Source organism: Trichosporon asahii, assembly GCF_000293215.1.
Source record: "Trichosporon asahii var. asahii CBS 2479 unplaced genomic scaffold scaffold00009, whole genome shotgun sequence".
NCBI lineage: Eukaryota > Fungi > Basidiomycota > Tremellomycetes > Trichosporonales > Trichosporonaceae > Trichosporon > Trichosporon asahii.
The window spans coordinates 48139-69181 of record NW_014040915.1 but is presented as its reverse complement, the minus strand read 5'-3'; the positions used below and the strand labels follow the sequence as shown (position 1 = coordinate 69181).

General features: G+C 58.8%; 6 protein-coding genes across 6 annotated transcripts; 3 read left to right on the top strand and 3 right to left on the bottom strand.

Annotated features, from left to right (window-relative positions):
* Positions 1-688: 688 nt before the first annotated feature.
* A1Q1_06825 (specific RNA polymerase II transcription factor) lies at positions 689-1942 on the top strand (the record flags this gene model as incomplete). The annotated part of the gene is made up of 1 exon (XM_014327074.1): positions 689-1942. One exon carries the CDS (start codon positions 689-691, stop codon positions 1940-1942), a length of 1254 nt encoding a protein of 417 aa, XP_014182549.1.
* A 1279-nt stretch (positions 1943-3221) lies between these two features.
* On the bottom strand, positions 3222-4180 carry A1Q1_06824 (short chain dehydrogenase/reductase; the record flags this gene model as incomplete). The annotated part of the gene is made up of 3 exons (XM_014327073.1): positions 3222-3484; positions 3778-4026; positions 4126-4180. The coding sequence occupies 3 exons, from the start codon at positions 4178-4180 to the stop codon at positions 3222-3224; spliced, it is 567 nt and encodes a 188-aa protein (XP_014182548.1).
* A 4017-nt stretch (positions 4181-8197) lies between these two features.
* On the top strand, positions 8198-9921 carry A1Q1_06823 (uncharacterized protein; the record flags this gene model as incomplete). The annotated part of the gene is made up of 2 exons (XM_014327072.1): positions 8198-9502; positions 9553-9921. 2 exons carry the CDS (start codon positions 8198-8200, stop codon positions 9919-9921), a joined length of 1674 nt encoding a protein of 557 aa, XP_014182547.1.
* A 1593-nt stretch (positions 9922-11514) lies between these two features.
* On the bottom strand, positions 11515-12995 carry A1Q1_06822 (uncharacterized protein; the record flags this gene model as incomplete). The annotated part of the gene is made up of 3 exons (XM_014327071.1): positions 11515-12244; positions 12286-12789; positions 12832-12995. The coding sequence occupies 3 exons, from the start codon at positions 12993-12995 to the stop codon at positions 11515-11517; spliced, it is 1398 nt and encodes a 465-aa protein (XP_014182546.1).
* Positions 12996-14092: 1097 nt separating this feature from the next.
* On the bottom strand, positions 14093-15389 carry A1Q1_06821 (uncharacterized protein; the record flags this gene model as incomplete). The annotated part of the gene is made up of 2 exons (XM_014327070.1): positions 14093-14439; positions 14480-15389. 2 exons carry the CDS (start codon positions 15387-15389, stop codon positions 14093-14095), a joined length of 1257 nt encoding a protein of 418 aa, XP_014182545.1.
* A 2302-nt stretch (positions 15390-17691) lies between these two features.
* A1Q1_06820 (vacuolar protease A precursor) lies at positions 17692-19053 on the top strand (the record flags this gene model as incomplete). The annotated part of the gene is made up of 3 exons (XM_014327069.1): positions 17692-18229; positions 18273-18519; positions 18609-19053. 3 exons carry the CDS (start codon positions 17692-17694, stop codon positions 19051-19053), a joined length of 1230 nt encoding a protein of 409 aa, XP_014182544.1.
* Between the last annotated feature and the right edge of the window lie 1990 nt (positions 19054-21043).

The following is a 21043-nucleotide window of genomic DNA, read 5'->3' as shown; positions in this document are numbered from 1 at the left end:
AACCCCCCACCCTTAGACGCTTAGACGCCTTTTAGACATTGGCGATATCCGACGTCTCCTTCCATTGACAACCAAACGACACCATGGCCATGGCGATGGCGTCTGGCCATTCGAGCCTCTCAAGTCACGGCCACGCTGGGCCTTCGCGCCCGAGCACGAGCAGGACGATAGCGACTACGCCGCTGACACCGAGCACGTCGCCGGAGGACCACACGCCAGCGCCGTCGACTGCCTCTGCGTCGTCCATCTTTGACCAGTACTGCTGTTACGACACTGACTGCACCGGCTGCTCCCTTCCCCACCCTCAGACGAAGGAGACTTGCGCCGACGCTTGCTACGATCCCTCCTGCGTCGAGTGCGACGACCCAGAGTGCGAGCCGAACTGGTGTCCCCCAGACTGTACCATCGAGGAGTTTGTGAGTAACCCACTGAGCACCCACCATCACGCCAAATCAAGGGTGGACCCCCGAAATCGGACTTGACTGACATTCCCCAGCTGCAGTGTTGCAATGACGCCGCGTGCACTCTTGGCTTGACGCAGCCGCAGGCACCGCAGCTCGACATCGTCTCTGCCGTGCTACACGGGCAGGTGCAGAATGTCCCGACGCCCATCAGCAGTGCAGCAACGCCGGCGCCGCAGGCGACAACGATATGCCACTGGCAGAACTGCCACAGGCAGTTTGACAACATGACCACCCTGCTCGCACACATCGCGAGCGACCATCTCGGCGCACTCCCTGAGCCTTCCTCGGCGCCGCAACCCCCGCCTGCACCGGCACCGACCCCGCAAGCACTGCCGCAACAGCAGCCGCAGGTCATGGGCAATGCGCTCGACACGCTCAGCATGAACATGAACATGGCGCAGATGGTGTCGCAGCAGCCAGCCCAGCAGCAGTTCAGACAGCCCGAGATGCCGAGCGGCGATCTCTTCTCGTGTCTCTGGGATGACTGCTTCCCGACGCTGTCTGATCCGGCAGCGGCACAGGGCCACAACCATGCGCATGCGCATCCGCACCCGCACCCCCACGTGAAGAGCGATGCGCCGCTTACGCCGGAGACCATGCTCCGCCACCTGCTGCAGGAGCATCTCGGCGTCCCCCTTTCCAACGGGGAAGTCAAGCCTCACGACGCTCACCACGCCCACCCGCATCCGCACACGCACAACTGTGACCATGCAGCCAAGGCCGAGTCCCATCCCGCGCCCCACAGCCACCACCACGAGCACGCCCACCCGCACCGCGACCACCACCACCATGTCGGTCCCCGGCATAAGCGGCAGTACCCCATGGCATGTCAGTGGCCGGGGTGCACGGTGCAGGAGCCGTTCACGAGTTCTGCCGAGCTCATGGAGCACCTGTCCGAGGTGCACGTCGGCAGGGGCCAGGACAAGTACGCGTGCCACTGGGGACAGTGCGGTTCAGGCCAGGGACGGATGTTCTCGTCGAGGCAAAAGGTGCTCCGCCACCTGCAGAGCCACATCGGACACCGGCCCTTTGTCTGTTCCGTCTGCGGGCAGGGCTTTAGTGAAGCGGCGCCGCTGGCCGCGCACATGCGCAGGCACACCGATGACAGTGAGTACGGTCCTCGACTCGCAAGCTTAGGCCCTGTCGCTGCGTCGCTGACGTCAGAACCCTTCGTATGCGACCATCCCGGGTGTGGCAAGGCGTTCGCGATCGCCTCGTCGCTCACGATCCACAAGCGCACACACAACGGGGACAAGCCCTTCGTGTGCTCGTACTGCGGCAAGGGCTTTGCCGAGGCGAGCAACCTGACGAAACACATCAGGACGCACACCGGCGAGCGGCCGTTCAAGTGCTCCCATCCTGGATGCAATAAGCGCTTCGCGCGCCCGGACCAGCTGAAGCGCCACCAGGGCGTGCATCTCGCCAAGGAGATGCGCGTGGCGTCGACGGTCTCGGGTGAGGTCAAGTCGAGAGCGTAGCTGTCCCCTTCATGATCCCTCTTCCACATCCCTCTCCGTCTTCTTATCACCAGCTTGAAACACTTCCTCACCCTCCTCTCTTCTCTCACATCTCCATTCATCGCCAGACAACACGAAACGTCTCCCTTCTCATCCAACCCCCCAGTCCACATTCAAAAGTACGCTTCGCTCCACCACAAGCACGAACACTCAGCAGCACCCACCAGTTGCACTGTAGATCTATACATTATCCCTCCAGACTTTGTATGTATCGCTTAATCCTTGCTTGAGCCCTTGGAGAGGGGAGGAGTGTGCGTAGGGTGGAACGGTGATGGGCCGACGGGCCGAGGTGTGTGATGCGCGACTCTCGTTCGTACATGCTATAGAGGTAATGCACGGCGCAAAGGGAGGTAGAAGAGCAGATGCAGTCTCAATAGTATGCTGGAGCATGTTGCCTTATGTTGCAGTAGTATGTCGAATGTCAAAGGGTTAGACGGCCCCGCGAAAGACTTGACAGTGGACAGATGGAAGGGAGTATGGGACTAGCGGCGATACGCACTCCGCCAGAACCGCTCGTTCAGCGTCCAGTCCTCGAGACAGCGGTCGCACACGAGCTCGTAGATTGTCAACCGGCACACGGCGCAGAGCGCGTGGCAGCCTGGTCCGTCGACTAAGGAGAACTGGCAGTATCCTGTCTTGTCAGCTTCCACCTCCTGTGCCGCCATCCTGTCGTCCCGCCTTGCCTCGCCTCCCCTCCAGCTCGCCTTATGCTCGCCTTATGCTCGCCTTATGCTTGCTGCTTGACTTACCACCAGAACCTTTGGCACAGATGAACGTAGCCATGTCGTGGTTTGCGTGTGGACACAGGGGGAGCGCCGGGTTCGCGGTCGAGTAGATGTGGTGCGGGTTCGAGGTGTGCGGGTTGCACATGGCTGTTTCTTAGTGGATTGCACTGGGTGGATCAGTGGATAATGTCAACCAGTGAGCAAGTGAGCAGAAAAGCGAGTGCACATCACGAAGAGCCGACGCATGAGTGATGTGTGAGCGACGTTGCGCCCCAGCGAGAACGAGTGCAACGGGGCGAAGAATCATGTACCTGCATACCTGCCCTTCTGATCTGTCTTTTGGGGATCCATCCATCATCTTACACGCCTACCCTACCTCCGCATGACCTCCACGCCCATCGCGGTCGTGTCTTCTGTCAATACCGGGAGACTACTCCTACATACCGTGGCCTGCCGTGACCTCGATGACTTGGCCCGTCATACTGTCGTTCTCCGCGAGCATGACTGTGCGTTAGCTAGACGACCTCGCTCCCCTGCTCCTCGTCACTTTGGCCTCGAAGCCAGTCGCCGTACTCACTGTAAGTCTGCGCAATGTCCTCGGTGTACGGGACGTGCTTGAGCGCCGTCGCCTCCTTCCAGTTCTCCTTGACCTCCTCCGGGAAACGGTCCGCCCATTCGGTGAGAATGAGACCAGGCGCAACGGCGTTCACGCGAATGTTCGGACCGAGCGACTTAGCGAGACCGCGCACGAGGTGGATTGAGCCAGCCTTGGAGACGGCTGAGAGTTAGAACGAGAACGCTTGCGAAACTCACAGTAGGCCATGCTGCTGCCCGTTGGGCGCAGACCGGCGATCGACGCTGATACGATGAAGCAGCCCTTGTTCGCCTTGAGCTCGTCCTCGAGCGACTGCATCAGCCAGAGGTGCGCCATCACGTTCGCCTTGTAGGTCTGGTCCCACTCGTCGTCGTTCATCGAGCTTGATCGTTAGCTACGGCTGGGCGATGCTAGCTGTCTTCCTCCACCGGAAGGCAGGAAGAGGAATATATGACGGTTTGCTTTGAGGTACTCACGAATGTCGGACCACGGGGCGATCTTGGTCCAGCCAGCGTTTGAGATGACAATGTCTACGCCGCCGAGCTTCTCCTTTGCCTCCTTCGCGACCGCCTCGACACCGGCACGGCTGAAGACATCACCCTGCACGAGAACATGTCCGTCGCCCTTGAGACTCTTGACGGTCTCCTCGGCGCGGTCCTTCGACGCGGCATAGTTCACAGCGACCTTACATCCGCGGTCCGCGAGCTGCTTCGAGATCTCGGCGCCTGATCGTTAGCTGTTGGCACCACCTTCCCCAGCTAGTTGCCGGCAATGGGTCTCAGGTGGGCGCTGCGAGGAAGACGCCCGACGAGGCAAGAACTCACCGAGACCGCGCGATCCGCCCGTCACGAGTGCGCGCTTGCCCTTGAGATCGATCATGCTTAAAGTGAGGTGTGTGGGGCGAGTAAGAAGTCGGGGAAGACAGATGTTGAAGATATGGGCAACTCGACGACGCGAAGTCGGCTGAGAGCTTTGGGGCAGCCTAAACGCGCCTACCTTGTAACCTCGGCAACTAAACGTGACCGGGTCCGGGCTCGGTCTTGGCCGTTTACCGAAACCCACCACCGCTGGCTCTGTCCATCGTACCTACAACTGCCCACTGCGATGTTGGTGGGACGATGGGACGAGGTGTGGGACGTTGCATGAGCCTTTCAACTTATGCATTCATCTTTCACCTCAACTCGCTCCCGGCAGCGTCAATGGCCATGCGAGTTTCACGGCAGTCTCACGAGGTTGTTGACCGGCCTTCTCCGAGCTTATCGGCCACCCCTACGTCATAGCCAACCTCCATCCCGACCAGGGTGCGGGCTGTTGTCCAGCCTCTTTGCTGTAACAGGCATTCCCGTCACCACCAATGGCCCACATACCGACGCTTCGAGAGTTCGAGTCGAGGGCGGCGGCATGCGCATGCCTGGCGGTGGTGACTGGAGATGGTCATCTGCTGCTGACCGGTGAATGGCGGCTCACGTTCTGGTGCTCAAAATAACCCGCTTGACAGCCGCTGCAGATGGCATCGGAGTCTAATCGGTCGCCGAAGGTCTGGTTCGGGAGCTGGCAACTGACAACATTGTTTGCGTGCTTGCCGATGTATTCCAATGCGACTGAAACAAGTGCATTGGTTGCGGGGTGGGCAGCAGCCTGGATAATGCCGCGGTTGACTGCCGGCCACGCCGAGGTTGGGTTTCAATGGCGGTACGCGGTGGCGAGAATGGGGTGAGGCATAATCGACTTGGCAAGACTCGCATGCGCACGAGACAAGATATAGCAAAGTCTTGGACGTGGGTGCAGACACGCATCGCGCACGCAATCAACGGCCACTGGCGCTGGGACGCTTGTATCGTGATTGGGTTCGCAGCGCGATTCTCAGACAGTTGTTCACGGATGAGCCATGGCGCAATACTCTTCGCCATCAGGAAGCACCTGGCAAACTGGACACAGCACTGTAGCGCGGAACCACGTACTTCCGCACGGCCGACCAGCACAGAACCCGAGTCGTAGTCACAAGCAATACACATGCTGTTGTCATCCAAGCACATCGGGCTGATGGCCGGCAGAGGGCCAAGGCAAGGCGAGCTGATGCGAGCTCCCTACCCAGTATTGGGAATGAAGGGATTAGGACTGACTCCCGCCCATCGCTGTGTGAGATCCTCGTACGGAATCAGCAAGGAATAGCAAGTCTGCACAAATGCAGTCACCGGAGATATGGTATTCTTAGCTCTCGTCGCTTGGGTGACAGCGGATACACACGCGACAATGATTGCACAGGTAAGGCGGGGCCGAGATTACCAGCGGCGTCTGTCTGCAGACGCTCGAAAACGTTACTTGCGCATCAGAGCGTCTTATGTCCATTCGGAATGAGAAGAGCCCATCACATGCTAGCCCGCAACGGCTTGCCTCACGACCGAATCGCGGCTAGCGACGTTGAGCTACCGCCGCTTGAGCAATGACATGATATTGACGAGAAGCTTAAATGTTCCGCGCTGCCCTGTTCAAGCCATCTAGCGTAGGGATGCCGGTGGAGTGAAAGGTCTCCGAATCCATGGGTCCGCACATCGGGAGGCAGACCGGAACGTGCGGGAACTGCCTCTGTCGTGCTACGCACTTGCGGCCGTGTGCACTTGGCCGTACCCTGGTTTCTCAGCAGTGCGCGCTTGTTCTGCCTCGGTCACAGTCTAAAGCCAAGACTCTGGGCATGACAGCCTCCTGTGTTCCCTGCCTTACGAAAGTGTCGGTGGATATGCGATTAACTGGGTTTTTCGACGACCTTACGGCCTGATCGTACGCCCACTAAGCGTGCGAAGATGTCTCGCGCTTATCTGCAGAAGCGGAGGATTTCCGGCCCCACCGAAGTCTGACGAACCTCTGGTTGACGGCATGCACGGCGTCTCGTGGCTGGGACCAACGTAGCCTTGAGCAGGCATGCGATGAGAAAGGAGCAGGCTCTATCTGCTGCTGGGATCACTGGGGTTTGCACATCACGCCTGGATCATCAAGGGAGTGAGCGGTCGTGCCCACAGCCCCAACATTTGAAGAAGCGAAGGGTATCCTTTTACGACGCTGTTGATGCTCGAAGCTGAAACAAGGTCCCTATCAGTACCAGAACTCGTGTCGCGTTGCCTCACCACCGAGGTGTTCCACAAGCTTTCCAAGCCACTCTTCCGAGAATATGGGATCGTCCCGTGCGCCAGAAAGCTATTCCAGCCAACTCAACCAGTCCGTGCATTCGTAATGCGTAATGCGCTCACTGGTGATCACGCACTGCTTCTTCCTCTCCTTGCGATGCTAGGTGAGGAGGTCTGCAAGTGCCCAGGCATCTCTTGCAGCGTTGCTCGACTCCACAAGAGGTCCGAACTCTCCCTCGCTGCAACCCCTCTGACAAGTGAGCGCAACTTGAAGAGCTCCGGGATCTGCTTTCGCATGCAACGGTTCCTCCACAGTACCAAAGCCCCGTACATCCACGCAGCCGAGGGGGGCGCTGCCAAGTGACTTACGCCACCTAACACCTCCCCGCAATGCTTGGACGGCCGATACTGTGGTCTGGGAACAGGTACGGGAAGTACATGTTGCCGCCGACTGGCCCAGACAGAGCAATTAAGATACCCAGGCGACGACCAGGAAGACGACGGGGAGAATTATGGGCATTTATGGTTCGAGAATTCAGAACTCAGTGCTTGGTTGACAACCAAACAGACGTTAATTGAGGCGTTTGCGAGTCTTCGTCGTAGCTGAACTGGACAGCTTGCCTGACAGAGTCGGAGCCGGAAGAAAGCATGCATGAAGGCCAAAGGGTGAGACATGCAGTATCACTGTGATCCGTCGTAGATGAGTGCTGTTCTCACGCTCGGCAATTAAGGAAATGAGTTTCAGTTACTGCTGAAGTCAAGATGAGATCGTAAACCGTGCTGTGGAGCCAATGCAGACTTCTCTGCGATGGTTGACCGGATTCATTTGACCATTATCGAATTGGTTCGGAACCTGAATTAGAACTTTCGGAGCCAGGCAGGGGACGAGAGAGCGGCGGGCTTGGCTTCAAGGTGAAACGAGGAGCAGAAAGAAGGTTGTCTCTACGGGTCTTAAAAGTCGTCATCCGGGACAGGAACGCTGACTGAAACTAACAGATTCTCTGTTGTTTGTTCGCGGCATGTGGCGGGGCCTGTCAGAAAGAGGGCAACTGACCGCATACCTTGCTTGCTTAAGGGCGTACCTGTACCACGGCACCGAAGGAAGGCCCCAGAAGCATGAGCGTAGTCAGCCAGAGATATGGAGTCGGTAAGGGACAATGGCTCACGGGTCGGTTTTGAGAGTTGTGCAAATAGAACAGAGTTTGTTCAGACCGGGGTTCTCGGTCGTCGCTGTGATGCACTCGTTGCTCACTCACTTCCACGACCTTCAGGGAACACCACTACGCGGTGCTAGCCTTAATTCCAATATGCACACGATGACAATCGAGCAACGGCATAGACTCCCCGATAGATGAGAAGATCGTGCCGGGCTGGTCTACCAGCAACTGGATTTGCTAAAGCGATGGCGCAGCCGAGTGGGTGACGAAATGATGCCGAGGGCTTGTTGTTGTCGGGTGCGAGTCGACAGCCAGTACCACAACTCGCATAGCTCTACGTCAACAGGCAACTGCACTGCAACCCAGCCTCAGCTTCAGCCTTTGTCTCCCGGATGCCGGTGTCTGCTCGTAGCCCGCCTGGTCTGCACGACATGCCTTCACCGATGTTCTCTGGTTGCCCGCCGCTTTGGGAGTTGCTGAGTGTGGACCGGCTTTCGTGATCACTTCGAAGGCACGGCCAACCTGTGTGAGAGGCATTTAAGGAGCAGCAGCTGACCAGCTTATCCCCTTCAACCGACTTCGACAACCGACACCGACGACTGTTCGACAAAGGCAGCATGAAGTTCTCTCAGCTCTCTGCTGTCATCCTCGCCCTCGGAGCCAACGAGGTCTACGCCCAGCGCCGATGGGGCCTGGGTAACTGGCGCGGCGTTAACCGTCAGGGACCAAACCGCTACAACTACAACAACAACAACGGTATTGTCCAGATCGACAACAACTGGCAGGGTCAGAACAACAACCAGAACGGTGGCAACAACAACAACAATGGAGGCAACAACAACAACGACGGCGGCAACCGTCCCGCGGACGACGGTCTCTACGGTCAGTCTGTAGCCTACGTCCAGCCGACCCCGAACGCCAACAAGGAGAACAACGATATCCAGAACAACAACCAGGCGCTCGGTCTCGGCGGTGGTGGCGGTCAGCCCCAGGCGACTGGCAGTGGCGCCGTACCCGTCCCGTCTAACCCTCTGGGAGGTGTCGCTGTGAACGGCAACCCCAACGCGGACGCATTCAAAGACTCCGCCTCTGGGGTTTCCCTTCCTGACGCCGCTGGACCTGTCGACAACAATGATATCGTTGCCGGCCGTGGTACTCAGTACCTGTACGTTTGGGCTGGTGCCGACGGCCGTGTAAAGCAGGACCGCGTCATCACTTTCAACTTCGATCCCTACTCTCCATACTACGGCAAGCCGGTTTCCCAGGCCCTTGTCCCCACCTCTGGTAACGAGCCCCACCACTGTGGTATCTCCAAGGACAGGCGTTCGTTGGTCTGCGGAGGCTTCCTCTCCTTTATGAAGAGGCAAGACGAGATTTACTACTTCGATCTCTCCAACCCCGCCTACCCCCGTTACGCCAAGTCTTACCGCGGCATCGCTGCCTCCGTTCCCGACGAGTTCATCGCCCTTGAGGACAATACCTTCATTCTCTCCGAGATGGGCAAGTACGACGGCTCTTCGCCGGGTCGTGTTGCTCGCCTGAACTCGGACGGCTCCATTATCGCCGAGTACCCGCCCAACCCTCCCCAGGACTTCAACCCTCACGGCATGGACATCCGCAAGGACCTCAACATCTTCGTCACCTCGGACTACCTGAACGCTCTCTCGGCTCTGTACTACACGGGCAATGCTGACCCGATTGTGCGCTCTTCGCTCCGCGTCTGGAACCTGCAGGACTTCACCATGTCCAACAACACGATCTACCTCCCCGCCGGTACCGGAACCATGGACATGCGTCTGATGAAGCGTGACCCTCAGGGCCGTGGCTACGTGGGCGGCACTGGTGACGGCAAGATCTACTTCTTCAACCCCTTCACCTTCACTGCTGAGCTTGTCATCGACGTTGCCGACATTGTCAACAGCGTGAGAAGATGACCGCCGGTATGATGCAGATTCTCGCCGACGACTCTAAGATTTACATCCTTTATGCCTCTGCTCCTGACAACACGGGTAAGCCCGGCCACCTCTCTGGTATCGGCGTTTACGACATCACTCGCCCCGAGCGTCCTCGTCTCGTTCAGAACATGGTGCTTCCTGCGTATGCTGCGCCGCACCTGATCCACATCAAGGACCGTCGCCTCGTCGTTACCGACTACTTCCTCGACATGGACAACTTCGGAAAGGTCCACGCCGACGGTGACCGCTTCGTCCGTGTCTTCAACATCCAGCCCAACGGATACATCACCGTTGAGTCGCGCTTCCAGATCAACTTCAGCCGCCTTGTTTACGGCGTCCAGCTCCGTCCTCACGGTCTCGGTTGGTGGTACAAGGACCAGTATTAGTGACCACGGACACTTTCAAACCACTCCTTCCCACAAACAATAATTATTTCCTTTTTTGCCAATAAAATACATATTATTCCCTCCCTCTTGTTCATTAACCACCCTACCCACACCCACGCAATCCACACCCTCGCCAACTACGCTATCTACTATCCCAGTCTCCGCAAAACCGGGGGCTCTGTGTACTGTAACAGTATGTTGAACTTCTTGAACATTACAAATGAGCGATTTCTCTCAAAGTGTCCAACAGTGCTCCGTTCGCCACTGACAGAGACTGACAAGTCGTGATGTCATCGGTGATCTGATCGATCGGGACAGTCGAAGCCCCGTGCGACTTACGGCACTACCAGTGAGATGGGGCGAGAAGGCTCGTAGCCTTCGCGCCGCATGACTCCGAAGTTTAGCTGAAACGTTTGCCTGAGCAACGGCTGCCAGCCATAACGGCAGTGACACGGCACGGCAGGAACGGCGTGCAGCTTCCTGCATGCCACCCGAGACGCCGACGTTCCCGCTGATAGTATAGAGTTCAATCACGGTTCAGCATCGTACCAATCTTGCTTACACTAGTCACCGCACCCAACTCAAGATAACGCTCTCTCTCCCCCGGTCGGGCCTGGGTTGCCAGTCATGCAACATCCGACAGACGATGCTGTGCGAAGTTGGCTGAACTCCCGAATCGAAGTTCAGAGCGATGGCCACCGACGACTGAGAGGGCTGCAGCTTGCAGACCTTACCTTTCGGGTTCCTCGTTATTGCCCTTCGTTAAGCTTATGTCGCGGGCTGACACCTCGTAAGAGTGGGATGTGGGGTAGAAGTGAACGGTTCAAGCGGCGTCTTATGCACCGTCGTGAGGTCGCCTTCCCCGTGACCACGACTGCATGGGCTGGACCGAATCATCGCTCGTGAGTTTCCGATGTCGCATTGTAAACGTCCAGGACCGAAGTCCTTTCACAGGCTCATAGGGAGTACATACGCTGCTTCACCAAGCAACGCGATATCTCCTGACGCAAGTTGGCTTCTCAGCAACTCGATCTCGTTGCTCACTTGCATGCTATGCTCGGCCTACGGTCCACCAGCCGGCGTCTGCTGTGTGGGAGTCGCGGGACGCGGTGGGCACATACACCGAAAACGCGCGATGCTCACGTTCCTGACCAAACGCCGCGTCGAATTGAGATGCCGCGCTCCTCGTGCATTCGCCGTATGTCCTTCTTCCTCGCTCATCATTACCATCAATGCTGTTGTAGCTCGCCCTTCAGCCATACAGGACATCGGTAATCTACATTGCGCTAATGAAAGATTCCTTCTTATCTTGGGTTGTGAGTTCTTAGCAGGAGGGGCGCAGCCCCTGGCGGAACATGGAAAGGTTTGGCGGCGGAGGGGTTCGTGTGCCATCGTATCGTCGGTTGATGGTAGCGTCCATCGTGGTGAACGCTACCTCTCGTATACTGGTTCCAGCTCCCCTCGTGAGCCCGCTCAGGCGTTGAAGGGGGAAATCGAGCGCAGTTTAAGCAGAGAGCACGCACTGGAATCACACAACACGTTTCGGATTCCGCTACAGCATAGCAGCTCAGTGAGCGTTAGACTCCTGGCAGATTACCATCCCATGGCCGGTACGCGCTGCAGGAACGAATACTTGTCTGGGTGCTTGCGGTGTCGTGGGCGGGGCAGCGCGTGCATTACAGCGAGGAGGAATGCTGCGAGAACGCTGACCATGAGCAGAGCGAGGAAGAAAGACAGCTGAGATGGAAGGTATTCGCCCGCGAAGCCCAGGACATGCGACGGCGTGACAGAACCGTCGGCGGAGATACGCAGTCGCCAGTCCGGGTTGAACTCAGCCTTCAGTCGGTGAAGGGCAAGACTCGGGGGATCGAGCCCGAACACGGAGTACACGTTCATGAGGAAGGGCACGCCGAGGAGTACGCCGCGCACGTGTGGCGCAGCGTTCACGTTGCTCAGCACGCACACCCCGTCGATAGGCGTGACGAGGTCGTAGGGATGCAGGCTGAACGAGTGTCCACCGAGCACGAACGCAACGTCGAGACTGCTGACCTCGGAGCAAGGGATGTAGTGCATTCCTGCGAAGCCCGTGCGGTCCCACTGCTGTCCCAGACGCTCAGCACCGAGGGCAGTCATGAGAGAGGCGTAATCATCGGGTGACAACGTAATGTACGAGTCACCAGAGTCGAAGATCGCAACGTCAGTGGAGAGTTCGACTGGGATGCCGGAGACGTGCAGGCCGTCCAGGGTTGCAGCCCAGAATCCCTCGATGTCGCGGACCTCGAGCGGTAGCGGATCGCCTTCGACGATCGTCTCGTTGACGCCACTGGAGGTCAGCGCCGATGAGCTAGCGTTGCTTACCCAAACGTGAGCTCTCCTCCGTCGAACGAGGTTAACCCCCCCTCGTGTCGCGCCTTGAATGTCTCTCCCTCTCGCCGTATGTGCAGCCCAAATTCCTTCACACCCATGTCGGCCCATACTGGTGGCGGTCGCCCTGCGAACGGTCGACTCAGACCCATGATCCCATCAATGCCTGAGGCCATGATTGAGTTGCCCCTCGCATCCTCAAAAGCGCCAGCGACGCCGAACTCGAAGTCAGTGCTCGTGCTCTGGCCGCCGACGCGCACGATGTCGCGCGCATACTGCATCGGCACCTTGCCCCCGCCGAGGGTGAGGATGTCCCAATCCTCTACGTTTGAGAATGTGGCCGAGGACTTGTCGTACTGCCGTTGTGTGGTGCACGTGTAGCAGTGCTCGCCGAACACCCACAGACTGGGCGAGCCAGTGTCGATCTGCACCTTGAAAGGCTGCGGAGGCGTCCCTATCTCGATGTCGACTACGATGAGGGCGTTGCGCATTTCATTGTGCAATCTGGCAGTCAGCTATGCTCTGCATGTCCCGCAGTTCACGCACCGCACGCTCGAGGTCTGTGCCCTGGCCGTCGGTGCGCCGAGGCGTAGGCTGCGCAGTGGGTAGGATCTTGGCCGGCTCTCCTGGACGCCATCCAGCGGCGCAGCCTGGACGGCCTGAGTTGCAGCCACCAGCGCCAGGACGTGCAGCACTGTCGTCGCTCTCATCCTGTTGACTTCTCGAATGGAAGTGAGTTAGTGTTAAGCAGTAGAAGATGCTCGTTCATGAGTGGAAGCTCAGTCGAAGTAGTCGCAGGTAGAGTCTGAAGCTTATGCGCAGTCGAGCCAGCTGCGCTGCGCGTATTGTCAGTTCCATACATAGTTGTCATGTTGCTGCGCCGGCGGCCACTGTCAGAGACGGCAAGGCCATGCAGCCTTCGGCGGTGTTTTTGAGTGACATCTGTCGGCATGACAACAAGACGCGCTTCCCCCGGACCCTTAGCGCGTCCAGCCCACTGCGCTGGGTTCGTCCCGGACACGGACAGTCAGCTGGACCCAGCACACTGGGCAGCTCGTCATTCCGTCGCAGCCTGGGCCTTACGTGTGCCTGCGAGGCGTCAGCTTCAGAGTTCTGGGAGGTCTATCCTGGGTACGAAGGACTTGACTCGACCCTGGAAGTGCTGCGTTTCGGGTTCCTTGCTGCGGTCGAGCGTCCGGCTGACGCGTCAGTCTCGCCAATTCGAGGCGTTTCGGATGAGGCTGAGGTCATCACCCCGGGTGCGGCTCGCCGAGACGTACTGAGAACGCTGGTAGCGACTGCGGTGGGGGCGGCCGGGGCCGGATAGACGTTCTGAGGAAGTTGCAGAAGGAGGAAGGACAGCGAAGCAAACACGAAATCCTGAACTTCCCCTCCGAAACCTGTCTCCCGACGCGCAGCCAGGCACTGATGAAGTGTGGTCGAAGACATATTCGCTTCTCGTCACCTCGGCTCGGATCTCGAAACGTTGCAGGAGACAGAGTTACAGTGCATGCTTATCGGCATGGTAGCTAGACAGGTGCTCTCGTTGACTTTTGATGAAGTGTTCCTGTTTGGAAGCCTGAAGTCTCGTATTGTAGTTATCTTATCTCTGGCTGACGAGATGCTCTTTCGGAAGGGGCGCAAGCCGTGGCGCTGGTGTGCGACAGTGAGATCGACAGGTGACAAGGTGAGCCGAGGGACGAGAGTGGACTGGAGGACTTGGCGGCTAGCCAGACATAGCGACTGATGTGCATTATACCTTTCTATCTTTGTGCTGCATCCCGTGAGGAGGGCTGCGGTCTATGTTCTAACCGTCAAGGCCAGCGAGGGGACCAGACTGTCCCAACGCCTCAGCCATGTACTTCATAGCCTTGGGGACGGCCTTGATGAGGCCACCAGAGAACTTCTCAATGTTGGACTTGACGGTGCCCTCAGAGAGGAAGGAAGATCCGGCCTTGACAGGGTGGCCCTTGATGCCGAGGCCGCGGACGGGCTCGGTCGGCTTGATCTTGTTGAACAGCATGCCCCACGCGATCATCTCAGTAGCCGTGACGGGAGTGTTGCGGCGGCGCCATCCGGGCGGGAACTGCTCCTTGTTGAAGAACCAGTCGATCGTCTCGGCGGTGCACGACACGTTGGCGCCACGGAAGACCTCTGTCACTCGTCAGCTCGCGTCAAAAGTGGAGATGCTTACCCATGGCGAAACCGCTCTCAGCATAGGCGATCAAGTGGCGAGTGGACGAGAAGTCGACGGCGGGGTTGTTCTGGACCGAGTCCTGGTAAGCACGGTAGCGAGACTCAGCGCAGACGGTGGGGTTGATGTCGTATCCATTGGTGCCGTACTTGGCGATCTCGCCGTAATAGGTCTGCAGACGCTGCTGAGACACCTTGACATGGTCTCCGAGGGCAGAGTCCTCGCGCGTGACGCTTCCGTCGCCCTCGATCGTACCGTGCTGGGAGAGACCGACACCGGCACCGCGGACCTGGCCGCCGATAGAGAGCTTCATGGTGTCGATGTCGCCCTTGAAGACGAATCCGGCGACGGTCAGGATGGCACCAAGGTCGGGGCTCATCGAGAGAGCTTCCCAGACAGCACGAACGAGCTGGTCGGGGGAAACAATACCGTTGTGAGGGAGGTAGCCGTGGTTGGCGAGGGTGTTGAGGCCGGGGCATGGGCCACGAACATCGCCGGGACCGGGGGCGACGTACGGGTGACCCTCGTCGGCGATGGGCCAGATGGGCGGGTTGCTGACACGGTCGAGATTGTATGTCTGATAGATGAGCTCCTGGGAGAGGTCGGCAGCGCTCTTGTCGAGGAGCGACGGCTTGGGCCAGCCCTCGAAGCCCTCGGTGGCGTTGGCCTGCGCGTAGATCCAGTCGACACCCTTCTTGATCTCGCCGCCGAGCGCCTTCATCTTGCCGTCGTTTTGGGCCTTGAGCACGCCGCCGAGGGACTGGCTGATGTCCTTGGCACCAAGACGAAGCGTGTCCCAGAAGCCGGACAGGCTGCGCTCATCGAGGGGGCGTCCCTCGACCGCATCGGCCACCCAGGGGTAGGCCGAGACGGAGGTAGCGAGGAGAACAAGTTGAACGGAGGAGAGCATGGCTAACTTTGAGCTTGCTGTTCAGTCGTTGTCGATTCGAGCTGTGAATGTTCTCTTTCTTCCACTCTTTATAGCCCACCTTCTATGTGGGGGCGCGGTGTTCTTCTCCGCGCGCTTTCCCCTGTAGAAGACATCCTTGGCACGGGGTGTTTACAGCGGCGGAGAAAGAAGTGGGGAACTCGCTAGGCAGCTTGCCCGCGCAGCGCACGACCAACGCGCAACCAGCGTGTGGTACCGAGGAGAACATCAGGGATTGTGTCTCGGTGTATTCAGTGCCTGCCGATATCTTACATGACGGGCAAGGGGCCGTCGTTCCCGGAAAGCATGTTTTGGCCATGCTTGCCCCCTCGTCCGCGAGGCAAAGTTCATGCAAACCACAAGGTTCGGCAACAAGCTCTCCACAAGTTCCCAGCTGAGCGCGAAGTGGGAGCGAGCTCAGCTGACCTCTGGCCAACTCGGCAGCCCGCAGATGTCATACGGGATGCCGAAGGTTGTTAACTTTGCATCGGATCGACGGCAGTGCTTAACGGTCACGCCGGGTCGGTTTTGACCTCACAACCAGGTCATTTGACTTCACAGCGGGGCAAATTGACTTCACGACCGGGTGATTTGACTTCACAACCACGGCATTTCAACGACACTGCACTGCAGACTCCACCGCGCGGTCTTGTGAACCACCACGCCGGATTATGCTTACATGCCCGTGGGTGTAGATTCGCCGAGCCTCCGGTGCACAAGCTTGGGACGCTCTCCTCTGAAGAGCTTTTTACCTTTGCGTTAAGGTGAGCAGCCCGGCGCAATAAGGTGAGCACGCCTTACTTTAAGGTAATCACAAGCCGGTTCCCTCTACATAAGGTCTCGGCGCGCTCGGCCGCCGGAGATGTCCTCATTGCCAAGTGGTGATTGAGTGGTCTCAGTGAATTGGGTGTGCCTGGAGGCGATGTGCACGGGGCGGTTATCTTATCGCGTCAGTGGCGCTGCTAGCGAAACTCAAAATGCTTTGTGAGATCATCCTCGATGGCCATGGGTATGTCAAGAATGGAGCCCAACCCGAGGAAATCGTTGCGAAAAGAACAGGGCACTCTGTGAAGAGCTCTTCGATATGAAGGGGTGTGATGAAGAGGATGCAAAGTCGAACGTGTCTCCTCACCCCCCGAAGACAGAACGAGTGACCTCGGCATAAGCTTCGTTGAATGTGACTACTGAATGAGGGTGTTGTACCAGTGTGAGGGTCCGTTACTCCATTTTGTGAACGCCGGCGCCGTGTACGCCGGAGGGGTTACCACTAACGCATGTCGTCAGCTCGTCATGTATGTGCATGAAGTGTCGCTTATCACCTCATGCCGCACGGACAGAGCGTATAGTCTACACCGCTTTCACGTTTTCGCCGAGCTGGCCGTATCTCCCCTTGGCGCGAAGCCATAAATAGCGCAGCACACCGTGGATAAGGTCTGATGAATGACAATCTCGATCGATTGATCCTTCTCCGAACCCACTAGCGTGCTTTGTCGGATGGTGAGTGGACCATGTGCTGCGCCCCATCCTTTCCGCGTGGGCATGCCATGGCGTGGAACGTCTCGGAGCACTCGGAGAATTCACCGACCTGCTGACGGCAGATGTTCTGTTCGCTTGCTGAGAACATTATGCATCAATTCTATCGGAAGGGCCGGACCGCATGGAGTCGTCGTCGGCATCGGCCATGGGCCGCATGATCTGATGAATGGTGAACCATGTCTGCGGATAATGGCGACATCGTGCGGTCGCACCCTTATCTCTAGCCTGTGAAGCCCTTGCCCGGCCCTGCTTAGCCCTGCTCGGCCCCACTCCCACAAGGGTTGACGGTGACCAACGCAATGCCCGTTGGCACATCACAGAGCACCCGCTGAATACTGAAGCTCTCATTTCGGGGGTTGAAGACCGATCTGTCCTTGTGGAATGGCCGGACCGACGAGTGTCTTGCTCGCGCCCCAGTTTGATATGAGCGCGCTAACGGCCGATGGCTTGATGGCATGACCTGCGGACCTCCTCCAGTCCTGCGCCGGAGTGCGCTTAGGACGCTAAACCGGCGCCACCGCGTGGGTTCGTCTCTGCCCGCTCTCATGTGCACATCGATGCGGCCAGATCGGCGCAGCTGTCACAGCCATACGGCCATGTCGCGCAGCGCCGAACCCGTCTCTCGCAAGGTACTTAATGGAGCTGCTTCAACACCTATCTTCCTCACACACCCGCTCCCCATCTTGCTCTTTGTCACTGCTGCGGCAGCCTCCCCTCCCTCCTCCTTTGCCACTTGCTCTTTGCCACCATGTACACCGCCCCTGTCGCGGCCCTCACCGCTCTCCTGGCCCTGGTGCCTGCCCTCGGTGCCCCGACTGAGAAGCGTGCCCAGCCCATCACTGTCGACCTCGTCCGTGTCCCCAAGGCCATCCCCGCCGACCCCCATCAGGCCACGCTTGAGAACCGCCTCAAGTTCACCGGCAACCACGAGGATAGGACCCGCATCAAGGACGAGCTGAGCAAGATCCGGTCCAAGCAGGCTGGCCAGGCGCAGGCCATCAACTGGGGTGCGCAGTACGCCGTCCCCATCGACCTCGGCACCCCCTCGCAGCACTACGACATCCTCTTCGACACGGGCTCCTCGGACACCTGGGTGTGGGGCTCGGAGTGCACCGACTCCCTCTGCCAGGCGCTTCCCGGTTTCGACGCCACCAAGTCGTCCACCGTGTCCGACGCCCACTACCAGCGCAATCTGTCGGTCAGCTACGGCGACGGCTCTGAGGCGCATGGCGACTACATCCGTGACAAGGTTGCTGTTGGTGGTATCTCGCTCGACTACGACCTGGGTGAGTTCACCTGTCCTCCCGGCCTTCACCTACTGACAGACAGGTATCGCCAAGACTGCCGAAATTAAGGGTTACGCCCACACCAACATTGCGGGCATTATGGGTGCCACCCGTGTTGGCATCCTGCAAACCGATGAGGGTCTCAAGGTCGACCCGAAGACCAACCCGTGGTGGGTCGAGGCCTACCAGAAGGGTCTCATCCCCGAAGGCATCATCGGCCTCGACATCACCCCCGCCGGCATCGAGGACGCCGAGACGACCAAGACCCCCGGCGGCAAGCTCACTATCGGGTAAGTCATTCCTCCCCTGCAACACTAACCTCCAGTGGCGTCGACCAGGGCGCGATCGCGGGTGAGATCGACTGGATCCCGATCGGCAGCAACCCGATCTTCTGGACGCTGCAGCTGGACGGCGTGGGGCACAAGGACTCGGGCGCGTTCGGCAAGTACGGCAAGCCGATCATCATCGACAGCGGGTCGACGGCGATCCAGCTGCCCAAGGCGGTGCTGGACCCCGCCGTGCTCAAGGTCAAGGGCGCCAAGGACGCGTACAACGGCGGCCAGTACCTCGTGCCGTGCGACACGAAGGAGAGCCTCACGCTGCGTTTCAGCGGCAAGGACTTTGAGCTCCTCGCGCGCGACTGGGTCGGCCGCGAGGCCGGCAACGGCCAGTGCCTCTCCCAGGTCATCTACTACTCGCCTCTCGGAGACCCGCTCGACTCCAACGGCGCCATCATCGGCGACGTCTTCTTCCACTCGCAGTACTCGGCTTACCGCCTCGAGCCCGCCGCCGTCGGCTTTGCGCGCTACAAGCGTGATGCCTAAGCGGCTGGTCCGCCGGCGAGCCGAAGGCGAGCCTAGGCGGAAGCTGGGGCGGAGGTGAGGATGGTTGGGACTGGTGAGGCCGAGGGCAAACCTCAGCCCAGCGCCACAGGGCCGACCAGCCTCCGAGACACCCTACATCCTTCATGACGGACAGCGAACCAGAACAGTAGTCAGCAGTTGTTAACGAGTTAGTCATTCCTTTTTTCCTCTCTTGATGCAAACGATCTTGACGATGATCACGCGAGCGGAGTGAGCGCTGGCGGAAGGAAGCGCTGAGCACAGGGAGGAGGGAGGGTGGATCAAAAGACACGCCGAAAGGAGGAAGATTTGGGGCTCGGTGCGAGAGAAACAAGACTCAGGTCAGCGGCTGGCAACCCTCCAAGTAGCCAGTGACAAGCAGCGAGGTACGCCAACATGACGGCTGGCCACGCCCCAGGACATGATCGACGGGCGGTGCTAGGCACAGAGGTGTGAACAAAGTTATGGCTGTGTCGGCGGTCTGCAGTGAGCAGTGGGCGAAGGGGCGCGGAGCTAATCTCGGCCCAGTGAGTGAAGGCCAGCCTCTGGCCGGCAGGAGATCGAGAATTGAGGGGGATCTGGTCAGCATGTCTTGAGCCACAAGGCGTGGGTTCGACGCCAGCGAGTAATGGTGCACTGGAGAAATGTAAGTTGGAAGTGGGGAGGATCAGCCGAAGCCGAGCTATGCCTAGTTGGACGAGTTGGCTGCATGAGTTCTCCTGTCTCTGTCTCTGTCTCGTGACTACACTGCGCAAAGTTTGCAGGACTGCGGCCGGGCGCACCCGTCGATATCAATATCAGTTGTCCCCGCGGTAGAACTGTGAGCCTTCTGCCGTCTGGACGTCTGGATCTGATCGAGACGAGTGGCGAGTGGCAAGAAAGCTGGGCTGCCTGGCTTGCGCTGCCTGCATCGGTTGGGCGACAAGGAAGTCAGCACGCAATGCGCAGTCCGTGCGCAGATCACGCCGCCGCCGTCTATGGAGGTGAGTCACGCGCGCACGTACTTCACCCATGCACCCATGCTTAACGCTCTCCTCCCGGCATGGTACGGTCATGCTTTGCCACTCAGGCTATATGCATGCTGCTTTGCATGACGGTGACGAGATTCCAATGGTTTAAAGCTGGGTTCCAGTCCAGCCATCTTTGCGCCTTTGAACTCTGGGTGATCTGGATGCGAGGGAGGATGGATGGTGGAGGGAGAATGGGGGGTGGAGGTTGGGGCGCTGCAGTGTCCGCAGCCCTGCTTTTCGTAACCTCCTCTAATGCAGTGGGCAGCGCGGCAGCGGCGATGGAGGAGTGAGTGCGTTGAGCCCAGTCTCACGTCTCACAGTGACAGAGGAGGGCTCCAAGCGCAGTTGAAGCGTGGTGGAGGTTCGCTTTACGTTTTCATGACACTCGACGGCTGGCCGTGTCTGCCAGCCTGGCGGGGTACTCCTGTCCCGGGCCGCCGCCAATGGCCCGCTCACGGGTGGTGGCTTACAAGGGATGTGCATCAGGCCCAGGTCGTGGGCGTGCACTGTGCGGCGCTGGGGTGAGAACGCCTGCAGGATTTGCAGCCCGTGAATTACAAGTGCTCTCACAGTGATTTCGGGACATCCCCTTAACGCGCACTTGGTTGCCAAAAAGTGACCAGACCAGGAAGAGGAAGAGAAAAGTCACTCGCGTACGCATCTGGTAACGCAGTGAAACGCGCCAGTCGAGGTTCTGTCCATCGCGCTAGCTCCTGGGTCGGTAGATACTTACTCCGCGACGCCGAGTGCATCGCATAGGCCATCCCACCAGGCCACCGCAGTAGTCAATAGTGCACAGGAGGCAGGAGACGAGAGGATGTTCGAGGGGGATGCCTTGTCGTGCATCATCTCACTCAGGGATGGGCGAGGGAGTAAGGTTTCACGTAATGAAAGCTGGCCAGGACATGGCTGCGTCTATTGCCTCCACTTGGTCTTGGCTGACCTCTAATTTTCTGCGCACC